Source organism: Melanerpes formicivorus, unplaced genomic scaffold (genome assembly GCF_026170545.1).
Source record: "Melanerpes formicivorus ecotype bairdi unplaced genomic scaffold, bMelFor1.0.p_v2 SCAF_12, whole genome shotgun sequence".
In the NCBI taxonomy this organism is placed as follows: Eukaryota; Metazoa; Chordata; class Aves; order Piciformes; family Picidae; genus Melanerpes; species Melanerpes formicivorus.
Genome location: NW_027142364.1, coordinates 11,070,091 through 11,091,201, shown reverse-complemented (window position 1 = coordinate 11,091,201; position 21,111 = coordinate 11,070,091). Strand labels below are relative to the sequence as shown.

At 41.2% G+C, this 21,111-nt stretch overlaps 2 protein-coding genes across 6 annotated transcripts in view; one reads left to right on the top strand and one right to left on the bottom strand.

The window, feature by feature from the left end:
- LIMS2 (LIM zinc finger domain containing 2) overlaps nucleotides 1-21,111 on the bottom strand; it is a 34,163-nt gene that overhangs the window by 7,640 nt on the left and 5,412 nt on the right. For 3 of the 5 annotated variants that reach the window (XM_068145298.1, XM_068145301.1, XM_068145299.1), the window contains exons 2-4: nucleotides 10,768-10,927; nucleotides 9,895-9,961; nucleotides 9,458-9,578 (exon numbers count right to left, since the gene is read on the bottom strand). In XM_068145298.1, coding sequence (XP_068001399.1) covers nucleotides 9,458-9,578; nucleotides 9,895-9,961; nucleotides 10,768-10,927 — 348 coding nt within the window. Of the gene's footprint in view, nucleotides 1-9,457; nucleotides 9,579-9,894; nucleotides 9,962-10,767; nucleotides 10,928-14,950; nucleotides 14,972-20,402; nucleotides 20,523-21,111 lie in introns of those variants that run through there. The other 2 variants (XM_068145297.1, XM_068145300.1) reach the window with 2 other exon arrangements.
- On the top strand, nucleotides 1,835-8,991 carry GPR17 (G protein-coupled receptor 17). The gene is made up of 2 exons (XM_068145302.1): nucleotides 1,835-2,001; nucleotides 6,216-8,991. Exon 2 carries the CDS (start codon nucleotides 6,270-6,272, stop codon nucleotides 7,302-7,304), a length of 1,035 nt encoding a protein of 344 aa, XP_068001403.1. The 5' UTR covers nucleotides 1,835-2,001; nucleotides 6,216-6,269; the 3' UTR covers nucleotides 7,305-8,991.

Here is a 21,111-nt window from a genome sequence, read left to right as displayed (position 1 = left end):
AATACTCAGAAGTTCTTTTTCCTAAACCAACATACAGTACTGTAGGATGTATTTTATGCAATAAAAGGAATGTCTTCCAAAATTAGACTAAACATAATCCTGTCTTTCATACCAACTGCATAGAAAAGAATATGTAGATAGAGCAGTCAGAGATTTCTGCTTCCTTAGAAATCTCCTCCAACATTCCCTGACTTACATCTCATCAGGAATATTACCCTGTCATTCTAGATCCTTTTCGAGAGGTGGGCAAGGAAAGGTGGAAACACCCTCTCTTTATTAACAACTATGGGATCAGCTATAATAGAGGCATTACAGCACTGGGAGGGAGTCAGGAAAGAGAACAAGAAGCGCTAAACCAAAGCACATTGCTGAAATGCCTTTGCCATGGCTGGACTCCATCTTCAATAGCTAGGACATACAAGAGACCATTGAATACTAGCTCTTCTGTCGACAAATTCCTTTAAGTCCTAACTTAAATAAAATAAAGAGCTACAGTAAATCTAACCATGCTCCTATCACACATTCCAGAACATGACAAACACAATCCTAAACAGATAGATGAGCCAAATTTCTGCTAGAAGACCTGGGCAAAGGGGTAAAAATTTTCTGTGAAGGCTGATGGAATCCACCAATTTTATCCCAATATTTAGGAGCTCTGAAGAAAAGCTTTTCAGTTTACTTCGCCATTACCTTCCCTTCTAGCTGCAAAACTTCAGGCTGGGAAGAATTTATGATAAAACCAAAATGACAGAGGAATGACTTCTGTGGGTTTCTTTGTCACAAAACAGACTAGCTTGCTTAATTCATTTCACTGTATTGTTATGAGAAACATTTGCTGAGATTTACAGGTCACTCTCAATAGACACCAGACAAAATGAAAAGTTCAGATGGAGAGGGTAGATTTATGGCTGAAGTAGTGGGTTCATTGCAGGGCCTCTTCCCAAATTCTGCTGTGATGAATCACTTACCCTTAGATCTGTAAAATGGGGAAAAGAATACAACACAGATGTTGTTGTGAGACCTCAAACATTTATGACCTTCAGCTGGCAGACGCCTGTCTAAGTGCTAAGTATCATTATTATTCTCTCCAAATCTGAGTCCTCCTGTCAGCAAGTGTCTCTCTCCAGGGCTGGAACTACTGTGTGCCCAGACGGAGTCCAGAAAAAGCAGACAGCACCCCATTATAAGGAAACATGCAGCTGTGCTCATCTCAGCATAAAGGCAGCAATTTTATTCACCACTGTCAAATACAAAGTAATTATACGGGGCAGGACATAGGGACCCTGCAGCAAGTGTCCTGAAAGAGACCCCTCTCATTCAGCTGAATAAGATGCCTTCAGCCATTTGCACTGATAAACTATTATCAGTCCCTCCCCACTCACAACCTCTCTCTGCCATCCCATAGACCCTCCTCTATTGCAAGCAAAGGGAAGTGTTGGACAGGCTAAGCTGTTACCATAGCAGCCGCCCCTCTCTCTCTCCCCCTCCCCACTCCCACCATTATGGAATTATCCAATTCTGAAATGTCCTGTTGTGGCTATTAATACCAGACTTCCCCCAAACAATGCTTCTCTCCACCCTCCTAAAATAATCAAGGGACTTCGAGAAGTCTGTGTTCACGGCTGGGAGTTCAGTAGCAGCCTTCAGTAAGCACGATGAACACTGGAATATTCATACAATACATTCATATCTATAACAGCAGCAGCAAACCCAGTGCCAAGAGCTCAGCTGGGATGAAGACTGCTCTTCAGTGCTGGGCTGTCCTCTCCCTTGCTCTGTTGTGTGACTGAGCTGATAATGCGCTATCAGAGCTAGAAGGACACTATATAGAGGGGCTCCCATCTCCACCCTCAGCAACTCTGCAACAGTTTGCTCTTTTTGGATCATCTTCGTGTTTTTACTGTTGCTGCTTCTATTTGGTTTGCTGTCATCAGGAGGAATTCCTTGAGATTTTCCTCCAAAGGACCCCAGACTTCACCCATAGGACTGCACTGTAAAGAGGTAAGAGACAAACTTCTGTCAGTAGGATAACAAAGGAGCTTTCCTTATGGCATTAGTTTTAGCTGGTGTCAGTGAGGTGGAAAGACACACAGAAGCAGATGAATACAATGGAAATATTCTAAACTAAGGACAGCCAGCATTTTTTAACTCCAAAGAATGATTTCCTTACTGTTCTTTACATCACTTCTCCAAACATAGGTTTCCAAACTTCTGTACTTAACATACATGCATTTGTGGCAAGAAGATGATAGTTGTGTGGTATGTCCAGTGCGCTCAGACACTGCTTTGGTGCTACTATTTGAAATTAGTATTTCAGCTGAAGGGTGGGAGGCTCAGCAGGAAGTGATTTTCAGGAGAATAATTTCAGTCAGAATTGGACTATTTCTAATGAAGAGTACTTTCAGTGAAAGGTAGGAGACGTCCATTTGGCAAGGCACTACGACTTTAACCATGAAAACCCACAAACTAGCATCATCCCAAACCAGGAACTGCTCAAGCTGAGAGGAAAAACAGGAATTTCTGATATCCACTACAAACCCTAACATATAATTCAAATTTAACCACAGTGGGCTTTATAACAAAAGCTCCAAACTAGCCAGGCAGCTAACTCATGATGAGCTAAATATGTCTTCTGCTTATTAACCATTTCATTAATGATAGATTCAGCATCTGCTGGAAAAGTAATCAGGTTGTGGCTATACTGGCAGCCTTGTGGATTGTAATCTTGCTTGCTTCTGAGCAGGAGAGAAACAGGGCATAAAATATGTTCAATGTGCGTGCATTTCAAAGGAGCAGTGACATCCCCATTAGAGCTCAGCCCTGGGAGGCCTGGGATAATGGCTCATTCCAGAATAGCGCTCTGTTTAGCAATACGTAAATCACTAAATATTCCCACACCAAGAGTGCGATCCAAGCGGAAACGATCGGACAATGAGCCAGACTCCTAAAGGAGTTTTGTCTGTGGAGTCAAAGCCTTTTGCACCATATAGCTCAGCACAAACTACAGAGTCTAGGTCATTTGGAAAGGTTTCCAGTTTGTTCTTAGCATTCGAACAAACTAGTCCAACTCCAACAAGTTTTCTAGGACTTTGAGAAGTGATTATTGTAAGCACAACAAAAAAGAAGGAAGACACCTAAAAATTAAACACATTAATTTGAAATTGATAGGATAAACCCCGGCAAAACAGAAGTGGAACTGGAAATAACTTCAAAAGGGCTTTCCACACTGTCTACAGAACACACTGTCAAAGAACTTTTACTTCTGTAAGGTTGTAGTACTTTATTGAAAACTTAACAGTTATTCTAGAAGCTGAGCAATCAATTGTAATGACATGACAGCTTTTTTCCCTAGCCTGCTCAAGTGCTACATCACAATTTTCACATCAACAGTGAGAATTCTAAAATAATAATTTAAAAAAAAAATAATCCAAACATGATTAAAAATCCTAAGCAAAATTAGAAAGACATCCTCTTCCTTTTACTATGATTTCTGACCAGGACATGAAAAATACTTCCATTCACCTAGTTCTAAAAAATAAACTGGGTAACAGTAGCTTTTCTATGAAGGCACCCGTTTGAAAAGACTGAATCTACTTCAATATTATCACTAGTTCTAAGCCTCTCCCTTCCTGACACTGACATACTTACCTTCTAGATTGCCCTCACATTCTGCTTTCTACTCCATCCCACAGTATTTTTCAGTAAAAACATGTCTACGTTGCTGTCAGTAAGAACAGATCTTGACTTTTTAAGTCTTAGCTATTCCAGGTCTGGCACTGAGACTCAGCTGATTCTGAATCTCAAAGATCCTCCTTAGGAAATCAGCTCAAACAGCATCAGTTCAATGTATCACGCTCCTAACCCCCTAGTATTTAGCTTGTAAACAGGGAAAATGTCTGCTTATTGCTTTGCTTCCTGAACAGATTAAAATCTTCTCAAGAAGAAACAACCCTGTCTGTTCCATTAGACAACACTTGCTTCTACCTTTTCAGCCGGTCCAAGCCAGAATTTCCTGTCTTTTCAATAGTGTCACAACTATGTCTAGAGCAAAGTTTAGCTGCCAGACCACCCAGTCACCGAAAGGTGCTTATATAAAGGTCACCTGATAACATTTTTTTTTCAGATGAAAAGCATATTGAAACCATGTGCTTGACATAAAGAAAGGCTACACAGACAGAACATGCCAGTAAAAAGGCATAATCTCATCAAATTCAAATTTCTCCTTTGGTATGCAATATAAATATATATATATATATAAATACATATATATAAACTAATTCCATCCCGACAGGACAAGTTTTAGATCATTCAATATAACTGCCTCATACAAATGTAAAAAAACCTCGTGTTCAAAAATACTTGTGGCTTTTACTTTGTATGGGGCAAATAAGCACTAAGAACAAAATTCCTAGGCTTCTCTGCAATCCCAACAAATTCACATGGAAAACTACAACAGGAAATGTACATGAATGTACATGAAAGTAAGACTTCACTACCATATATGGATAAAATGTCACTTGGCATAAACAATGCTGTACAGCCTTCCTTGCACATGAACTTCTATTAAGACTGTAATTTGTTACTATCTCTAGGCTTCACAAAGCAGCAGCAGTGAGTACCTGTACACTCAAAACAAGTCTTTTTTTCTGCCACAAACATGCAGGGTATAACTATCAGAGCATGGAGTAAGAAGGCCCCTCTGTGGCCACATGAAAAAAATTCAGGTTTTGAATTTCATTCAGTCCTTCTTCTGTTGACTTTTGGTTCTTCAGCTGTGAACTGAATAGTAGTGACCCAGCACATTAATCTCTAGGCAGTGTAGTTTTCTGTTCACCTGAAAGTGACAGTTGCCAAACAAAAGAGAGTGATTACCTAGGAATTTTGTTTACATTTTCCAATATATTTGTCTGCTCTTAATCCCATTGCAGCTTCTCAATTAGCCAACACTATTTTTAGACATCTGGATAATCAGTTTTGTTGGGAAGCTGGATGTGTTGCACAATGTCTTGGATTACTTGTCTAATGATGTAAGACTTCAGCACATAGCATAGCTTCTGCATGAGACTGAAAATTTTGTCTAACAATGTTTGCAACCATCTTAAAATTTTAACTTCAGTAGAGGAAAATGGATTCTTTTAAAGATGTATTGACTATTATAGAGAAATGGTCAAACAGTAAAAATGCAGTGGTAAGCAAAACAGAGGTACTGCTGCACATACTCTCAACACCTCCAAGGAATCCAAGAAACAGAGACGGTGCTAGAAACTCAGCCAGGATGCATTTCCACACCACCTCTACCTACAGATGAGATATGTGTAACAAGACAAGAGTACTTGCCCAGAAAATCTTACTTCTTGTTGATGCTGTTCAGGAGCACACAGACAACTGAGAGTGACAAAGCTAAACTCAGTTTTATTAAGCTGCTAATTGGAAAAGGCCCTGGATAAGCTACAGTGGAGTTCAGGCTTTTGAGGGAGGAAGAGAGAGAGTTAAGCTGTTAGAAGAAGAAATCTGCAGGGAAGGATGACACTTTGACAAGTAACCAACAGCATGCCAATGTTTCTGAGTCAATTCATTACTTTGTGTTTTTTCAAATGAGATGCTCCTAACCCATCTGAAAAGTTTCCTCCTATATTGGACCTTGATGAATTTGCCCTAAATATCAGACTTTAGACTAAAATAATTCTCAAGTATTTTCAGGAACCCTGCTGGTTTTTAATAACAGCAATACTCAATCTGTCTTCCACCTCTTCTAGGAACAAGATAGATATTCTAAGATCACCTAGGTCACCTCACAACAGACATCTCTGCTCAGACAAGCTGACTCATAAGGAGCTCTTCACAGTCCTGAATCAAGCTTTAACACTAAACATAGCAAAACCCTTCTACCTCAGCAGAGGATCCACTTACCCCCTTCCATTAACCAAACACATAAGCATTTTACTGCTTTTATTCAACTGATCTCGATATAGGTTAGACACAAGCTAGCTAGCTCATCAGAGTGGTTTATTCAACAGGAATTAACAGTCTGGAAAATCCAGTGAAGAATAATGTATTTTTACTTTTACTACAAGGATTTAAACTCAGACTATCTGTTGTATTAAACATTAATATTAGCAAACATGAGACATGACTGATTTTTGGCGGGGGGTGGGGTTGTGTTTTTTTTCTTCACAAAACCAGGCTCTTTCCTAACATTGTCTTAATTGTTTCAGGTTTGTGGTTGTGGTTTTGCTTTTGCTTTTTTCCCCTCAAAACTGTGGTGAAAAATGAACAGTCCAGCAGATCCTTCAAGCCTACTCTTCAACTGCTCAAATCAGTCAAATTTCTCTTTGGAAACATCAGAGCAATGTGGCAAAGAGTCACACCTCGAGAACATCCTTTTTGCCACTTTCTACTTCCTGGACTTCATCCTGGCTTTTGTTGGCAATGCCCTGGCTCTTTGGCTCTTCATCCGGGACCAAAAGTCAGGCACACCTGCTAACATTTTCCTAATGCATCTTGCGGTGGCTGATCTGACTTTTGTGCTGGTACTTCCCACCCGGCTGGTGTACCATTTCTCTGGTAACCATTGGCCATTTGGTGAGATTCCATGCAGACTCACTGGCTTCCTTTTCTACCTCAACATGTATGCCAGTATCTACTTCCTCATGTGTATCAGTATTGACCGTTTCCTAGCCATTGTGCACCCAGTGAAGTCCATCAAGCTCCGCAGGTCCCCTTACGCCCATCTGGCATGCACCTTTCTTTGGGTTATAGTCGGGGTCGCAATGGCACCTCTGCTGCTCAGTGTGCAGACAGTTGAGATGAAGGACACAACCGTCTGCCTGCAGCTCTACAGAGAAAAGGCCTCACGTCATGCCCTTGTGTCCTTAGCAGTGGCATTCACCTTCCCATTTGTTACCACAGTGACTTGCTACTTATTAATCATCCGAAGCCTGAAGAGTGGGAACAGAGTTGAGAAACACCTGAAGGAAAAAGCTATCAAAATGATCATCATGGTCCTGATGATTTTTCTGATTTGCTTTGTACCTTATCATGTCAATCGCTACATTTATATTCTCCATTACAATGGGACCAAAACTTCCTGTGAGACACAGCGTCTTCTAGCCCTCGCTAACCGCATCACTTCCTGCCTCACCAGCCTCAACGGGGCCCTTGACCCAGTCATGTATTTTTTTGTAGCTGAGAAATTCCGTGAGGCTTTGTGCAATCTCTTTTGTGTCAAGAAGACTGTAATGCTGCCTCAAACATATGAGGGTAAGACAAACGAAAGCTCACTAAGTGCTAAATCTGAACTATGAACGTGACTCTTGTCACTGCTTGAACTTAAGAACACACTGTACTCCACAAAGATCAGCAGAGAATGCAAACAGGCAGAGAGATAGTCCAGAGTCAAACCCATCCTGTGGAGGGAAGTTTTGTCATTTTTTATGGGACTGCAATCAACAAGAATATTCCTAACAACTAAGATCACATATTCTTATCTTACTGAAACTGCAAAGAGGAGTGCAGTTCTACCAATTTCAAGATGTGAAACTGAGGGCTGAACAGTTAGGAATAGGGAAGGGAGCAAAAAAGGCTTTCAAATGAACAGCTTTTGTTTTAAAAAAACTAAAAACAACCACAAAACTTAATTCCCAAAGTATTCAGAATGACTCTTCCCCTACACAATGCATGCTGCCTACTTTCAGACCTCATATTGTGTGAGCAGTAGAGATTCACCCCAAGACAGACTTGCCTGATGAAAAGACAGAGTGCCTGAACACCATCTTCAGGCCTCCAAACTCAAAGCCTTTACACACAGTAGGCAGAAAATCAGTACTGAATGGTGGCAAGAAAAAAACCAACTTAAATGCTGCAATGCACCCAACCTGGACTGGAATTAAGATAGATCTTACAATTCTTCTTCTTCCCAGCATTCAGAGCTGGCAAAGACCACTTAGCTTCACACTGTTTTTTCTATCTGCTCTCTGCCACTGTCTCTAAAGCTGCAGAGAGAGGTTTGACAACATTTAATGCATGGCCTCTTTCATGTAGTTCCCCACAAAACATCAGATATCCTGATAACTCTCAAACTAAAGAATGGACAAGGGCTGTTTATGAATCCAGCACTCATCTTTATTACATATCAAAAAGCATGAACCCAAATAGCAAAAGTGAAGTAAAAGTAAGCATATGAAGAAGCAAAGTTTCCTTTGTCCAGAAGAGATTCCCATCTTTGAGGTGTTTTGTAATTATTTGTGGTGTCCTATCTAGGAAGACTATGCCTTCACTACAGATAAAATAAGAATTGTCTTAACTATCCTCACTGCTACAAATTGCACTCAGTGGAAAATATCTGTAAATAACAGGCAGATGAGGGAAGACCAGGTACAATGAGAAGTGAGAAAAAGAACTCCAGTAATATTTACTAGAATACAACTTCCATCCTGTGGAGACAAATATTATAGGAAATAATATGACTGAATTATATTTTTTATGTACACATACATACATACACAGGCCCCATTTCTGTGCTTTTGGGAATGAACTCCTTCCAATTCAAGACTTGGTCTGCAAATTATGAAATCAAACATATTTTATCTTCCTTGAACTGCTTCAATCCTGGCTGATTTCCCAAAGTCACCCAGGTGCTGTCTCAACAGTCTGTTTTAACAAGCTTAACTGATTTTCTTTTGATGGTTATGTCCAACCCCAAAAACTAAGGCACAGAAATTGCATGCAGGAAGGAAGAGGCAGTTGAGAGGACTCCCTGCTGGACAGGGTACAAGTATACAACCATTCCTTCCCTTCTCCTCCATTTAGTTAGTGAAAATATAAGCTCTAGGAAACTACTAGGCTTTTTTCAAGAAGTAAGAAGGCTTGAAATTATCTATGACTTGTGCAACACTGTCTGCTAACTGCTGGATTGCTTTATTTTCTTATTCTGATACACTTTTGTACAAGTTCCCTTTCATGTTTTATTTCTTACTTCTTAAATAAATGCATTAATCGACCTTCAAGACTCATTTATATATTTCTGGATATAAAACAAATTATTTATGAAGGCTGAGGGAATCACATGCTGAACACTGTTCTTTATTCCATTTCCCACATCCTTGGATATTAGGAAAAATTTCTTTACTGAAAGAGGGGGATCAGGCATTGGAACAGGCTACCCAGGGAGCTGGTGGAATCACTGTCCCTGGAGGTATCAAAAAAACATGAAGACATGGCACTTAAGGGCATGGTTTAATGGCCATAGTGGTGTTAAGTCAGTGGTTGCACTTGGTGATCTTAGAGGTCTCTTCCAACTGATATGATTCTATGATTCCTAAGAGGCTGCCCCTTAAAGCTTCTTCAGTACTTCTGCAAGCTTGATCTCTCAGTGTACAACTAACCAACTGCTCTCAACACCTCACCTCTGTATCAATAATGTACTGATAAAAATTTCAGAGCTCCTGCTCCATTTTACCTGCCAGCATTCTTCACAAAACCCAGGTCAGCAAGTATTACATCACAGAGCTCACAGCGGAAACATTCTGGGTGCCAGTTATTGTTCATTGCCTTGATAACACGCCCAATAATGAACTCACCTGCAAAAGGAAAGCAAGACCTTGAGATGCACACAGTAAACATTCTTATCAAAAGTCTACTGCCCTTCATAACCCTTCCACTTTAATTCCAGAAGAACTGATACAGTCTAATTTTGAAAAAAGACCCAAACAATTATTCATGCAATCAGCATACCCCAAATCACTGCTTTTATCAGGCTCTGTTTCCCTCCAGTGCTCCTGCTCCATAAAATGACCTCAACAATCCTACCCCAGGGCTGGCTGTCACTGCACTGGTGGCAGGTTTGCAAAGCTCTGTAGCTGTTACCCCACAGTGTTGACATGCACCATCTCTTACCACATTCACCGCAGCAAGGAGCAAACAACATCTGGAAGTCATGTTCACAGTACTTCCGACCTTCAAACTGTGACCAAAACGAGAGAAGGAGTCCTCATGAATAACTGAGCTACTCTTACCTCTTGACAGTTTTGCATGCTTTTCCACTGAAACTAACAATTAGTAAAGGTCAGTCAAGTTTTCCAGTTCTAGTCCCCCATCACCTGCTTTTGAAACCCCTAAGGACTTGTCTTACAGAAATACCCAGAGATAGCTTCAGCCTCATGGTGAATTTGTGCAGCAAACAGTTAAATTAAAAGCAATGCTGCTACAAAACAGTAAAAGTCTTAAAGTATTCAGAGTTCTTTTCCTATAGATGGGTTTAATTTCAGTTCTACCTTTTTCTTCTTTCCCCCACTCAAAATTCAGAACTACTCCTCCTACATGAGGCTAAAACTCACAGCATGTTTAAAATAAGGTGTCAGTTAAAACATGTGCTCACAAATATTATGTAAAATACTTCAATCTAATCTTTAAATAGTTTCAGCAATTTCAGTTGCCCAATTGAAAATGTTTGGTACAAAACATCTAAAAACACAAGCAAATCTTGGTCTTTATCTAGAGACATTAAGAAACATTTTTCACTTTCTTTTTAAACTGCCTCTTACCCGAAGAGCAAGCACACAACTGTTGTCATTGATGTATAGGAAGGAGTATGTAAGAAAAAAGGAAATTAAGTTGGAAGTCCTTCAAGAAAACAGCAACAAAGGTTTAGGGCAAAGAATTAAGTATGCAGGAAAGACAGAAAACTATATTTCTGACAGAATTATCACTTCATTCTTTGCATTTTAATGGAATTATTTCTTGTCTCTTACACAGAGTAAGAGAGCTCACCTCATAAAAAAGTCCGTCTGGGAACTGACGAAAGCACTGAGCACAGACAAAGCAGTTTTCATGAAAGAGCTCCCCATTGCTGTTCACAATCCTCTCTGCAGGATCAAATCGAGTCTGGCAGCGTTCACATACTGCATTTGCAAGAGCATCAGACATATTACTGGAATAAAGACAAGAGTAAGAACATCAGCAATGTCACAGCCAATCACATGAATATAATATAGCATGTCACCCCTTCACTGTAGGAATTAAGACGGCATTTCCCCCTCTACCCAGCAGCTGATGTGCACAAGATTCCTTGAAAAAATAGTTGCATACAATGCCTCTGCCTTCCTGACAGCTGAAACTGTCAACATGTTAAAAAGCTATGGGAACAGGGAACTCTCTCTGGATGCCTGGGCAAACACATGACAGTTAATTTCCTCAAAGTGGGGCTAAAAAAAAAACCCACAAAGTCACATTTGCAAATCAGGTAAAGGATGTTGCCTCTATCTCCCTCATAAAGTGGAATGGCCTTAACATCTTTCAAAAAATTCCATGCTTGCCATCATGGTAATCTAAGTTTTCCATACAGTAAGAGAATGCAGTTTTCAAATCATATATCACATGTCCAAATGGGGAGAGGAAAACCATAAGGAAAGAGTCAAGAGTTTCTTCTTGCAGTGTGGTCTTTCTTTGAACCACCAGTCTGACCAATAATATAAAAATACAATATTGGTATACTTTCAGATATAGAAAAACTGTTTTATGCTTTCTGGGCACCTTCTGAATTCTATGATTGGAAAGATACAAGTTTCATTGGTGAGAGTATAAAAAAAATTACAGTCTGCTAAACAGCTCTGAAATGTGTGTGTTGTAGTTTTCCTGAAGCACATAGTGTAAACATGAAATGTAAGACCTGGGCAAAAGCAAACCTCATGAAGTTCAGTAAGGAAGAGCGCAGAGTCCTGCATTTGGGGAGGAATAACACCAGGGACCAGTACAGACTAGGGGCTGTCCTGCTGGGAAGCGACTCCATAAGGAAAGCCCTTGGAGCCCTAATGAATGGACAGCAAGTTATCCATGAGACAGCAAGGTGCCCTTGTGACTGAGAGGGCCAACAGTATCCTGGGGTGCATCAAGAAAACTGTGTTCAGCAGGTCTAGGGAGGTTCTCCTCCACCTCTACTCTGCCCTGGTGAGACCACACCTGGAATACTCTGTCCAGTTATGGGCTCCCCAATTCAAGAGAGACAGGGATCTGCTGGAGAGAGTCCAATGGAGAGCTATGAGAATGATTTCAGGACTTCAGCACCTCTCCTGTGGAGAAAGAAGGGCTGTTCAGTCTTGAGAAGGCTGAGAGGGCATTGTATCAACATCTATAAATATCTGATGAGTGGGTGTCAAGAAGAAGGTGCCAGTATCTTTTCAGTTGTGCCCAGTGATAGGACAAGGAACAATGCATACAAGCTGGAGCAGAGGAGGTTCCACCTCAACACAAGGAAACGTCTTTACGGTAAGGGTCGCAGAGCACTGAACAGGCTGCCCAGAGAGGTTGTGGAGTCTCCTTCTCTGGAGACTTTAAAAACCCTCCTGGATGTGCTCCTGTACAGCCTGCCCTAGGTGACCCTGCTCTGGCAGGGGTGTTTGACTTGATGATCTCCAGAGGTCTCTTCCAAGCCTAATAAGTCTGTGATTCTGTGAACTGAATTTCCATCATTAGTGTTATTCTACAACCTGATGAGCTTACTTTCCAAACCTCTTTACAGAAGCAGTAATTCAATAAGCATGTGTCAGTAGCAGAAGATTCTGTTGCCTCTGGCTAGAGACAACCCTACAAAAATGCCACAATTTGTGTTCCAGAGCTTTGTTCTCTGAGCACCAAAATGAGTAGGCAGCACTGCAGGCAGGAGCTACAAAACCAAGCCCTGTGCTTCAGCTGAGCCAAATGTATCACATCTGCAGCCTGTACAAACAATTATGTGTGTGGCCTGGAGTGACTGCTCAGAAAGAAAGCGTATTTTTTTTCTGCCACTGCAATTGCAAGAGTGGCAAAGACCAAGGGATTTGGGAATAATTTCAAGAATGAAGCACTCATTTAGCAGAAATTTGTTACAACTTGTTTCCTTACTGCAGTATGAGGGAGCTTTAAAAAAACAGACATGGACCAGAATTATGGACAAGCAGGACATCCTGTCATTTCATACACTAGAGATCACAGGTTAAAGAAACATTTTCATCCTGACAGAGAACCAAAGGAACCAGTCAGCACAAAATCAGTGTTTGCAGTGAAGATGAGACCTAATTGCCTTAGTTTGCAGTCACCACATTCTATTACATCATCCAAATGTGTACCAGAACTTGAAAATATGATGTCCCTATCAAGTATTTTTTCCCCTCTTGAAAACTTTGACGCCTGAATCCCAAGGCTTGTGCTAGCCAGCAGCCATGATTAAGAAAGCTTCATGTCAACACCAGCGGAAAAAGCTCCACCGGGTTAGAGAAGAAACCCAGGTAAAACAATATTCCAGGGAGTCTCTTAGTTTCCCCACACAGTGGCATTTCTTCCTATACACTAACACCAAAGCTTGATCTAATATTGTGTTTCTTAGACGTTTTTGCTTTAGAAACATAGAATCAACATTCTAAAAATCCTGATTTATTGTCATTATTTCTCCAATCGGACTTTAATGGCACTCTTGAAAGGATGAGTACCCACCCTGCCGCTGCCAACTACCAGCTGGCTGAACTCTGCCAGAGCAGAGCTACCACCTAGACAACAGCAGAACACAGCAACTACTGCCTGTGTCCCACACAGCCATGTTCCTGCACAGAGCACAACGCAAGACCACAGCTTTGACAGCTCACACCAACACTACTGCATATGGTTATCCTGGGAGAGATTCAGATTCAAGTCGTATGGTTGTGTTAGCGAGAAGATAATTAAGATATTGGGACTTGCTCATAAGAATAAGGCTTAAAACAGCCTCCATTATGAAACTAGCATTTGAGAGCTGTCAAGACAGAGTAAGATCACAGTAAACCCCAGTTTCTAAACCATATAAAATCTATTGGGAAACCAAAACTTCTAGTGAAAGTACTCTTGTCCCGAGTTCTCCCTGTCTTCCTCTACAATGAAGTACAAATTTGGATTTAATTTTTAACTCTCAGAAAATTAATTTACCTCATTCATTTGCAAAAGCAAGAGAATGTGAAGAGTCCCAAGAGTCCACTTATCATTCTGCTAACACACAGTGATGCCAAAGGTCCAATTCTTAGCTGTGGAATTTTGGTCGAGATAGTCAAACAACGTTTTAACAGCAGAATGTTGATACACAGTGGAAAATCACTAAAGATTTTGCAGAGCAGCACAGAACAAGCACATCAAAGACATGGAAATGGAAAACATTACAAAATTCTCAAAAATGTTTGAGCTAGAAGAGCTTGGCTGATGCTGACAAGATTTCCTGTGAGGCATAAGAAAGGTGGTCACGACACAGTCTGAGCTGTCCAAGAAATACCACACTGCAAATGAGCTAATGCTTGTGACTTGTTACTCATACATGAGAGAAATTATTAGTCCAGGAAAAAAAAAAAAGACCCTGTGCACCAAACAATGCAGTTCTCTGCCTCAGCTACAACCCATCAGAAATTTGCTGGGGAGGGCCTCCCAGGAGATGATTAAATCACACATCAGCTACTGACCAATGTGCCTCCTGTAATACAAACCAGCAGCTGTGGCTCTTTGATAACCATAGCTCAAGATTTGCATTTCTGCTTCTTTTAATTTGTGACTTTGCATCCCTTTTAACTTAAGCTATTTTATTCTTTTAACTTAAGCCATTTTATTCTTTTATTACATTCAAGCCAAAATTTGCAACTTCAGCATTGCCCTAGAAGTACAGTTTTGCTTTTATTCAGTAGTTTTACTTTCATGTATGCCATACTTTACCTCCCTCAACTACATACCTCTGTGTGCCCTTTTCATTGGGCAAAACCAAGACTTCATTCAGCTAGCTCAAGGTTAAAATTAACCAAAGCTGGAAGGGGGAGGGAGGACAGTTCTAATTCAGAGTAGTTTTACAATTCAATTTACTACACCGCTGAAAAAACACTTCTGCCAGCAGCATGGGGAGAGAAAGAACACCACAAAAAACTATTCTTCTGATGGTGGTAACAAGAGTGACCAAGAGAGTTTGACTTACAGTGTCAGTCATAAGATACTGAGGTCTGAATCCTTCCAACAAAGGACAGTCCCTAGTGTGGAGTGCTTCTTGTGTTCTGTTTGCTCATTGATTTTTTGCAATTCAGTAAAATACAGAATCTTCCTCTGTTTTAACAATAAGCTGGTGACACAAAGGCAGGAAAGGCTATAAAAACATGATCATCAGCTCAACATCCTGAAGTTATCCTGTCCTGTGCAAACCCCACAAATACCAGCTGCTCAAACAATGTTTGTTCCAATCTTTCACTATTACATGCTGTATCGTTAACAAAATAACTTTGTCAAAGAAACTGAGTTACAGAAATCAGTTATTTACCACAACAATTAAGTGTGGGTTTCTCATGCTTTGACTTCATAGAAGTATTTACTATAAAATGTCAGCATTGCTCTCAAATTAAAAAGAAAAAAAAAAAGGGAAAAATTACCTCTTTATAAGAAGTGAGAGCTAACTGGGAAAATCATTCTCTGCCACTGGTACATGTGCTGTAGAAAGATCTGAAAGCATTTTACTTTCCTGTATCACTTCCTATAACAAGTAAGTTTGGAAGTTTGGACATGGTGTATTGGTGGCTTGGCAGCGTTAACAGACTTAATTACCTTGGAGGTCTTTTCCAACCTTTATGATTCTATTCTGTTAGCAGAATTCAGCATCTTGAACATAGATGCAAGACAAAACAAATCAGACAACCAGGAGAAAAGATGAACAGACTCAGTCTCTATCAAGTTCGAGAAACTGCAGACATAAGGAGAGCTTCTGTCACAAAAGCCCAAATAAAACCCATCAGTTTTCTTTAACTCTAAACCTTTTTTCATTGCTAAATGAAGAATTACTTCAATGCTGCAACAACCAAAAGCCTTACAGATAGATAGTACAAAAAGAAAGGAAGACACTTCAAGATACGGCAGCCCTGGACATTGTCGAAATCTCTAGGGAATCCCAGAAAAGTATTCTATGCTCCTTCTGATCTGTCAGTAGAAACTAGTGTATACAAAAGATATCATGATATGGCAACATGCAGTGGCATTGCGTGCACCCTCAGCAAGTTTGCTGATGACACCAAGCTGTGTGGTGCAGCAGACACGCTGGAGGGAAGGGAGGCCATCCAGAGGGACCTTGACAGGCTGGAGAGGTGGGCACAAGCCAACCTCATGAAGTTCAATAAGAGCAAGTGCAGGGTCCTGCATTTGGGTTGAGGCAATCCCAGGCACAAATACAGGCTGGGCAGTGACTGGCTGGAAAGCAGCCCTGAGGAGAGAGACTTGGGGGTGCTGGTGGACAAGAAGCTCCACATGAGCTCTCAATGTGCACTTGCAGCCTGCAAAGCCAATCAGATCCTGGGCTGCATCAGGAGAAGTGTGGCTAGCAGGTCGAGGGAGGTGATCCTCCCCCTCTACTCAGCCCTGGTGAGACCCCACCTGGAGTACTGTGTCCAGCTCTGGAGCCCCTATTACAAGAGGGATATGGAGGTGCTGGAACATGTCCAGAGAAGGGCCACAAGGATGATCAGAGGGCTGGAGCACCTCTCCTATGAGGACAGACTGAAGGAGTTGGGGCTGTTCAGTTTGGAGAAGGCTCTGAGGTGACCTAATTGTGGCCTTCCAGTATCTGAAGGGGGCCTACAGAAAGGCTGGGGAAGGACTTCTCAGGATCTCAGGTAGTAATAGGACTAGGGGGAATGGAATGAAGCTGGAGGCAGGGAGATTCAGACTGGATGTGAGGAGGAGGTTCTTCACCATGAGAGTGGTGAAACCCTGGAATGGGTTGTCCAGGGAGGTGGTTGAGGCCCCGTCACTGGAGGTGTTTAAGACCAGGCTGGATGAGGCTCTGGACAGCCTGATCTAGTGTGGGGTGTCCCTGCCCATGGCAGGGGGGTTGGAACTAGATGATCCTTGTGGTCTCTTCCAACCCTGACTGATACTATGATACTAACATTTACATGGTAATTTCTAGCATGTATACATACACAAGATGCCTAGGATAGTGAAAAGTCAAAAACCTAGAAAGCTGTCACCCACTGTGTATACTATAGATTCACAGATGCCAGCAGCTAAGATAAAGATCAGAGGAATCCAGGACACAGACTTCTTCCCATCCCCTAGCATGGTTGAAGTTTTGTGGCTTTAAGTCATTAATGTTGACAACAACAGAAAAAAAAAGAAAAAAGTAAAATTTGCCAGGACTTTCTGATTAATTTCACAGATAATGACTAAAATAAGAAAGAAGAAGAGTATCACTTCATGAACTTCTGAAAACCAGCCCTCAACTTCCCTTCTCATTCTTCCAAAATCTCCTTTGCTGCAACTGATGTTTATCTAGCCAATCTTCCCAAACTGATTTAACTTCTTTGAGGTTATTACTAAACTTGTCATAAAATGTTGGAGAAAAGGAAACTAATTCCCATTTCTTCAGCGTAATGTTCACATTCAGTAGTGTTCACTCAGCCCAGGGAAACATCAACAACATGAAGAATGGTATGGGTTTAAAACAGATTATAACTTGTATACAGAAAGACACCCTTTTATTATCAAGCCTGTGCCACTTCAGCCACAATGTCTATTAGATAAATGATTTCTTATATACATTGAATTTTTCTCTTCTTCACTTCCATTATCTCAAAGGAGCTAACACGTCATGCTTGTTCACTAGCACTGATAAAACAGAATAGAATAAGAATAGAATAGAATAAACCAGGTTGGAAGAGACCTTCAAGATCATTGCGTCCAACCTATCATCCAACACCACCCAACCAACTAAACCATGCAACCAAGCACCCTGTCAAGTCTCCTCCTGAACACCTCCAGCGACGGCGACTCCACCACCTCCCCGGGCAGCCCATTCCAATGGGCAATCACTCTCTCTGTGTAAAACTTCCTCCTGACCTCCAGCCTGAACCTCCCCTGGTGCAGCCTGAGACTGTGTCCTCTTGTTCTGGTAGTGGCTGCCTGGGAGAAGAGACCAACCTCTGCCTGTGTACAACCCCCCTTCAGGTAGTTGTAGACAGCAATAAGGTCACCCCTGAGTCTCCTCTTCTCCAGGCTAAGCAGCCCCAGCTCCCTCAGCGTCTCCTCATAGGGCTTGTGTTCCAAGCCCCTCACCAACTTTGTTGCCCTTCTCTGGACTCGTTCCAGCAAGTCAACATCCTTCCCAAACTGAGGGGCCCAGTTAATTCCCAAATGTTTTCATGGATTATCATCAGCTAGCAGCAACACTACTTTTATTATTACTTTCATTTGCCTGAAGAAAAGATGGAAACTATGAGGACCTATCAGAAGACAGAAGGAAAAACTACCAGTAGCTCAAAACCTGTGGATAAAATAGAAATAATTTGGCAGGTAAAATTCCTAAACACATGATAATCTTCAGCACTGTCATCCACTGAGTAAAATCAAAGTACATACCTTTCTGCTTACTTTGCTTTGGGAACTAGGATGTGAAAAATGTGGTCAATTTACCTATCCAGGTATTCCCCCCCACCAATATAACTGCCAGCTACAAAAATTATTTCTTCCAAACCAGCCTGGCCTCATTAAATTCTTGTCAGTGCACATGTTATATGCAAGCATGGTCTGCTTTGCTCTGTACCTGTGTCACGACAACACACACACAGCTTCCCTCCTTCAACACAGCACAATAGCAGGCCTGGAGCATTCTCTTACCTAGCATCATCTTCCTGCAGTCCTAGCTGTGTTTGATTTCAGAGCAAGCTCCTCACTCCACTCCTCCTAGACTTACTAACATGCCCAAGCCTGATGCAGTACACTTGGAGAAGCATCATTGTCAGCATCACTATGCCAGTACTGCCCAGATCACCTCCTCCAGCAGACTCACAGCACATTTAATAGCAAAGGTTTAAAAAGAGGAGTCTCAAACAGATAAGCATTTTCCAAACAACCAGCTCCGCTCCTGAAATCTAACTGACACAGAAGGCAAACAAGAACCAACTTTATTCTCCCACAAAACCAAACCAGTGTAGAGCTGAGCATTACAGACATGCCATTCAGAACAGGTCACTCTTCATGCATAGCAGATTAAGTACATTTACTTGAGAGAGGAAAAAAAAAAAACTAAAGAAACAAAATCACAGCTTGAAAAATCTCTGCTGTGTTTACAAATTCAGATTTAAAAAAAAAAAAGAAAATAATTAGAAAATATAATTGGAAACCATGGGGAAAAAATTATTGTGTCTTCTACCTTCTTTCCAGAAAGCTCTTACAGGTTAGTGGCCAAAAGCAAACTACATTTTGATAATGTGACTATGGCTGTGCATTTGTCTCCTCACCCTCCCTTATCTGCAGTTTACACTGCTGTTTGTGTTCCACTGCTGCCTTTCCAATGCTTATTTTCTCTTCTCTCACAGATCCCTCTCTGCTCATCACTCTTCCTGAACAGCATCCCCTCATAATCAATGGCCATCACCATTCCTTTCATTACTCCCCTCCTCACTAAGCACAGCTTTGTGCAGGAAAAACTGAACATTTACCAGCTAACTAGTATTTATAGGCTAAAGGGAAAAGCAGGAAAAGCAGGGTTCTAGTGAGGGATACAAAGTTCAAACTGAGAAGCCAAATCAATTCTTCAGTTAAAGGCAAAGATCAGGTCTACGTCCTGATAAGAAATGACTGGAAATCAAGACTTCTGACTGCTAGAAAAACAATCTCCTCTCCTGCATGCTCACTGCTCTTCCTAGTGACACAGACTTCAGATCCTATATTGCTGCTCCAGGTCATAGTTCTCCCAAAATGCAAGAAACTAAGTTTTATTTCATTCCTGTTAATTCTCTCCTGCCCAAAATTAACTTCAGTGAAAACTGGTAAGTAAAATTTTAATCTGAACCACAGGAGAAGGAATTAGTAAATCAGTGTCTGGGTCCTATTCCATTCAATTCCAATTGTTTGGGCAGACTTGTTTGACATGTTCTAAATAACTTCAAGAAGCAGCTACACTTAAAGCTTCAGGTTCTGCTAGATGGAAGTTGTTCATAAAAACTGAAATCAATTAGCTTGCTCTCAACAGTATAGGTGAAGCTGTAAGGGCTATTTAGGGCTACTAAGTCCTAAAACCCAAGGAATTTTATCAACATGTTGAAAAATTACAGCATTTGGTCATTTCTTTATTCCTACAGTGTCTACACACTTCACCATTAACAACACTAGCATTAATGTTGGTTCTGAACAGTCCAGGGCAGTGCTTCCAAACGGGAAAGGCTCTTCATTGTCACTTTCCTGTTATTGTTAAAAACCGAAAGCTTTCTCATCAGGAAAGTCCTTTCCTTTGTAATCTACTTGGAAATTAAAATAAACAGACTTCATCCCCTCTGGCTGTGTGCAGACAATTCATGCCTTAAATGAAAAAGCCCCACCACCAAAACTGAACATCTATCAAATCTGGCAAATGCTTCAACACCACCATTCCCTTCATCTCGGAGACATACCCATGCATCCCAGCTGCTCTCTCTGTCCTGCTGCTCGGGAGTGACCCTGTGCCACTTAGCCGATCCTGACGGCGCTGATAAAGTTTGGAGGATGCCAGCCCCTGAAGTCTCAGGCCAGCCATGGCACCCAATGCCACTGTGGAGGGGAATGCAGAGAGACAACTGGAGCGAACACTAGCAAGGCTGATGTTCAATGAGTCACCTTCCTTTTGGGAGTTGCCTTTACATTTTAGAAGAGCTACTGCAGGATGCATAGACCCCTGCTCCAGCATTGTTTCATGCAATCCATCTGCCATTCTGCTACTGCCTCAAAGATCAGACAACCACTTTCCTGCACTCTGCTAGTAATTACCTATTCAAGCCAACACATTGAGAGCTTACAGCAGGAACTCTGTTAAGACAGGCATAATCTAGCTGCATCCATTTCAGGAGATAAAAAAATAAATCAATCCTGACTCTTCGAATAAAAAACACTTAATTTAAGAAGACTTTCTGATCAAATAAGCAGAAACACAGAAAAGCAAAACACACTGTTAGAACTCTTGACAATGAGCACTGTTGTTTACTGCAGATTAGTTATCTGACCCTGGCATCTCTAAGGTGGTTCCCCTCAGGCTTCTGCATCACACAATGTCTCAGGGACACCACAAACAACAGAACTGTTCCTCACATTTGGATAAAGGATATTTCAAGTAACAAAACCATGAAG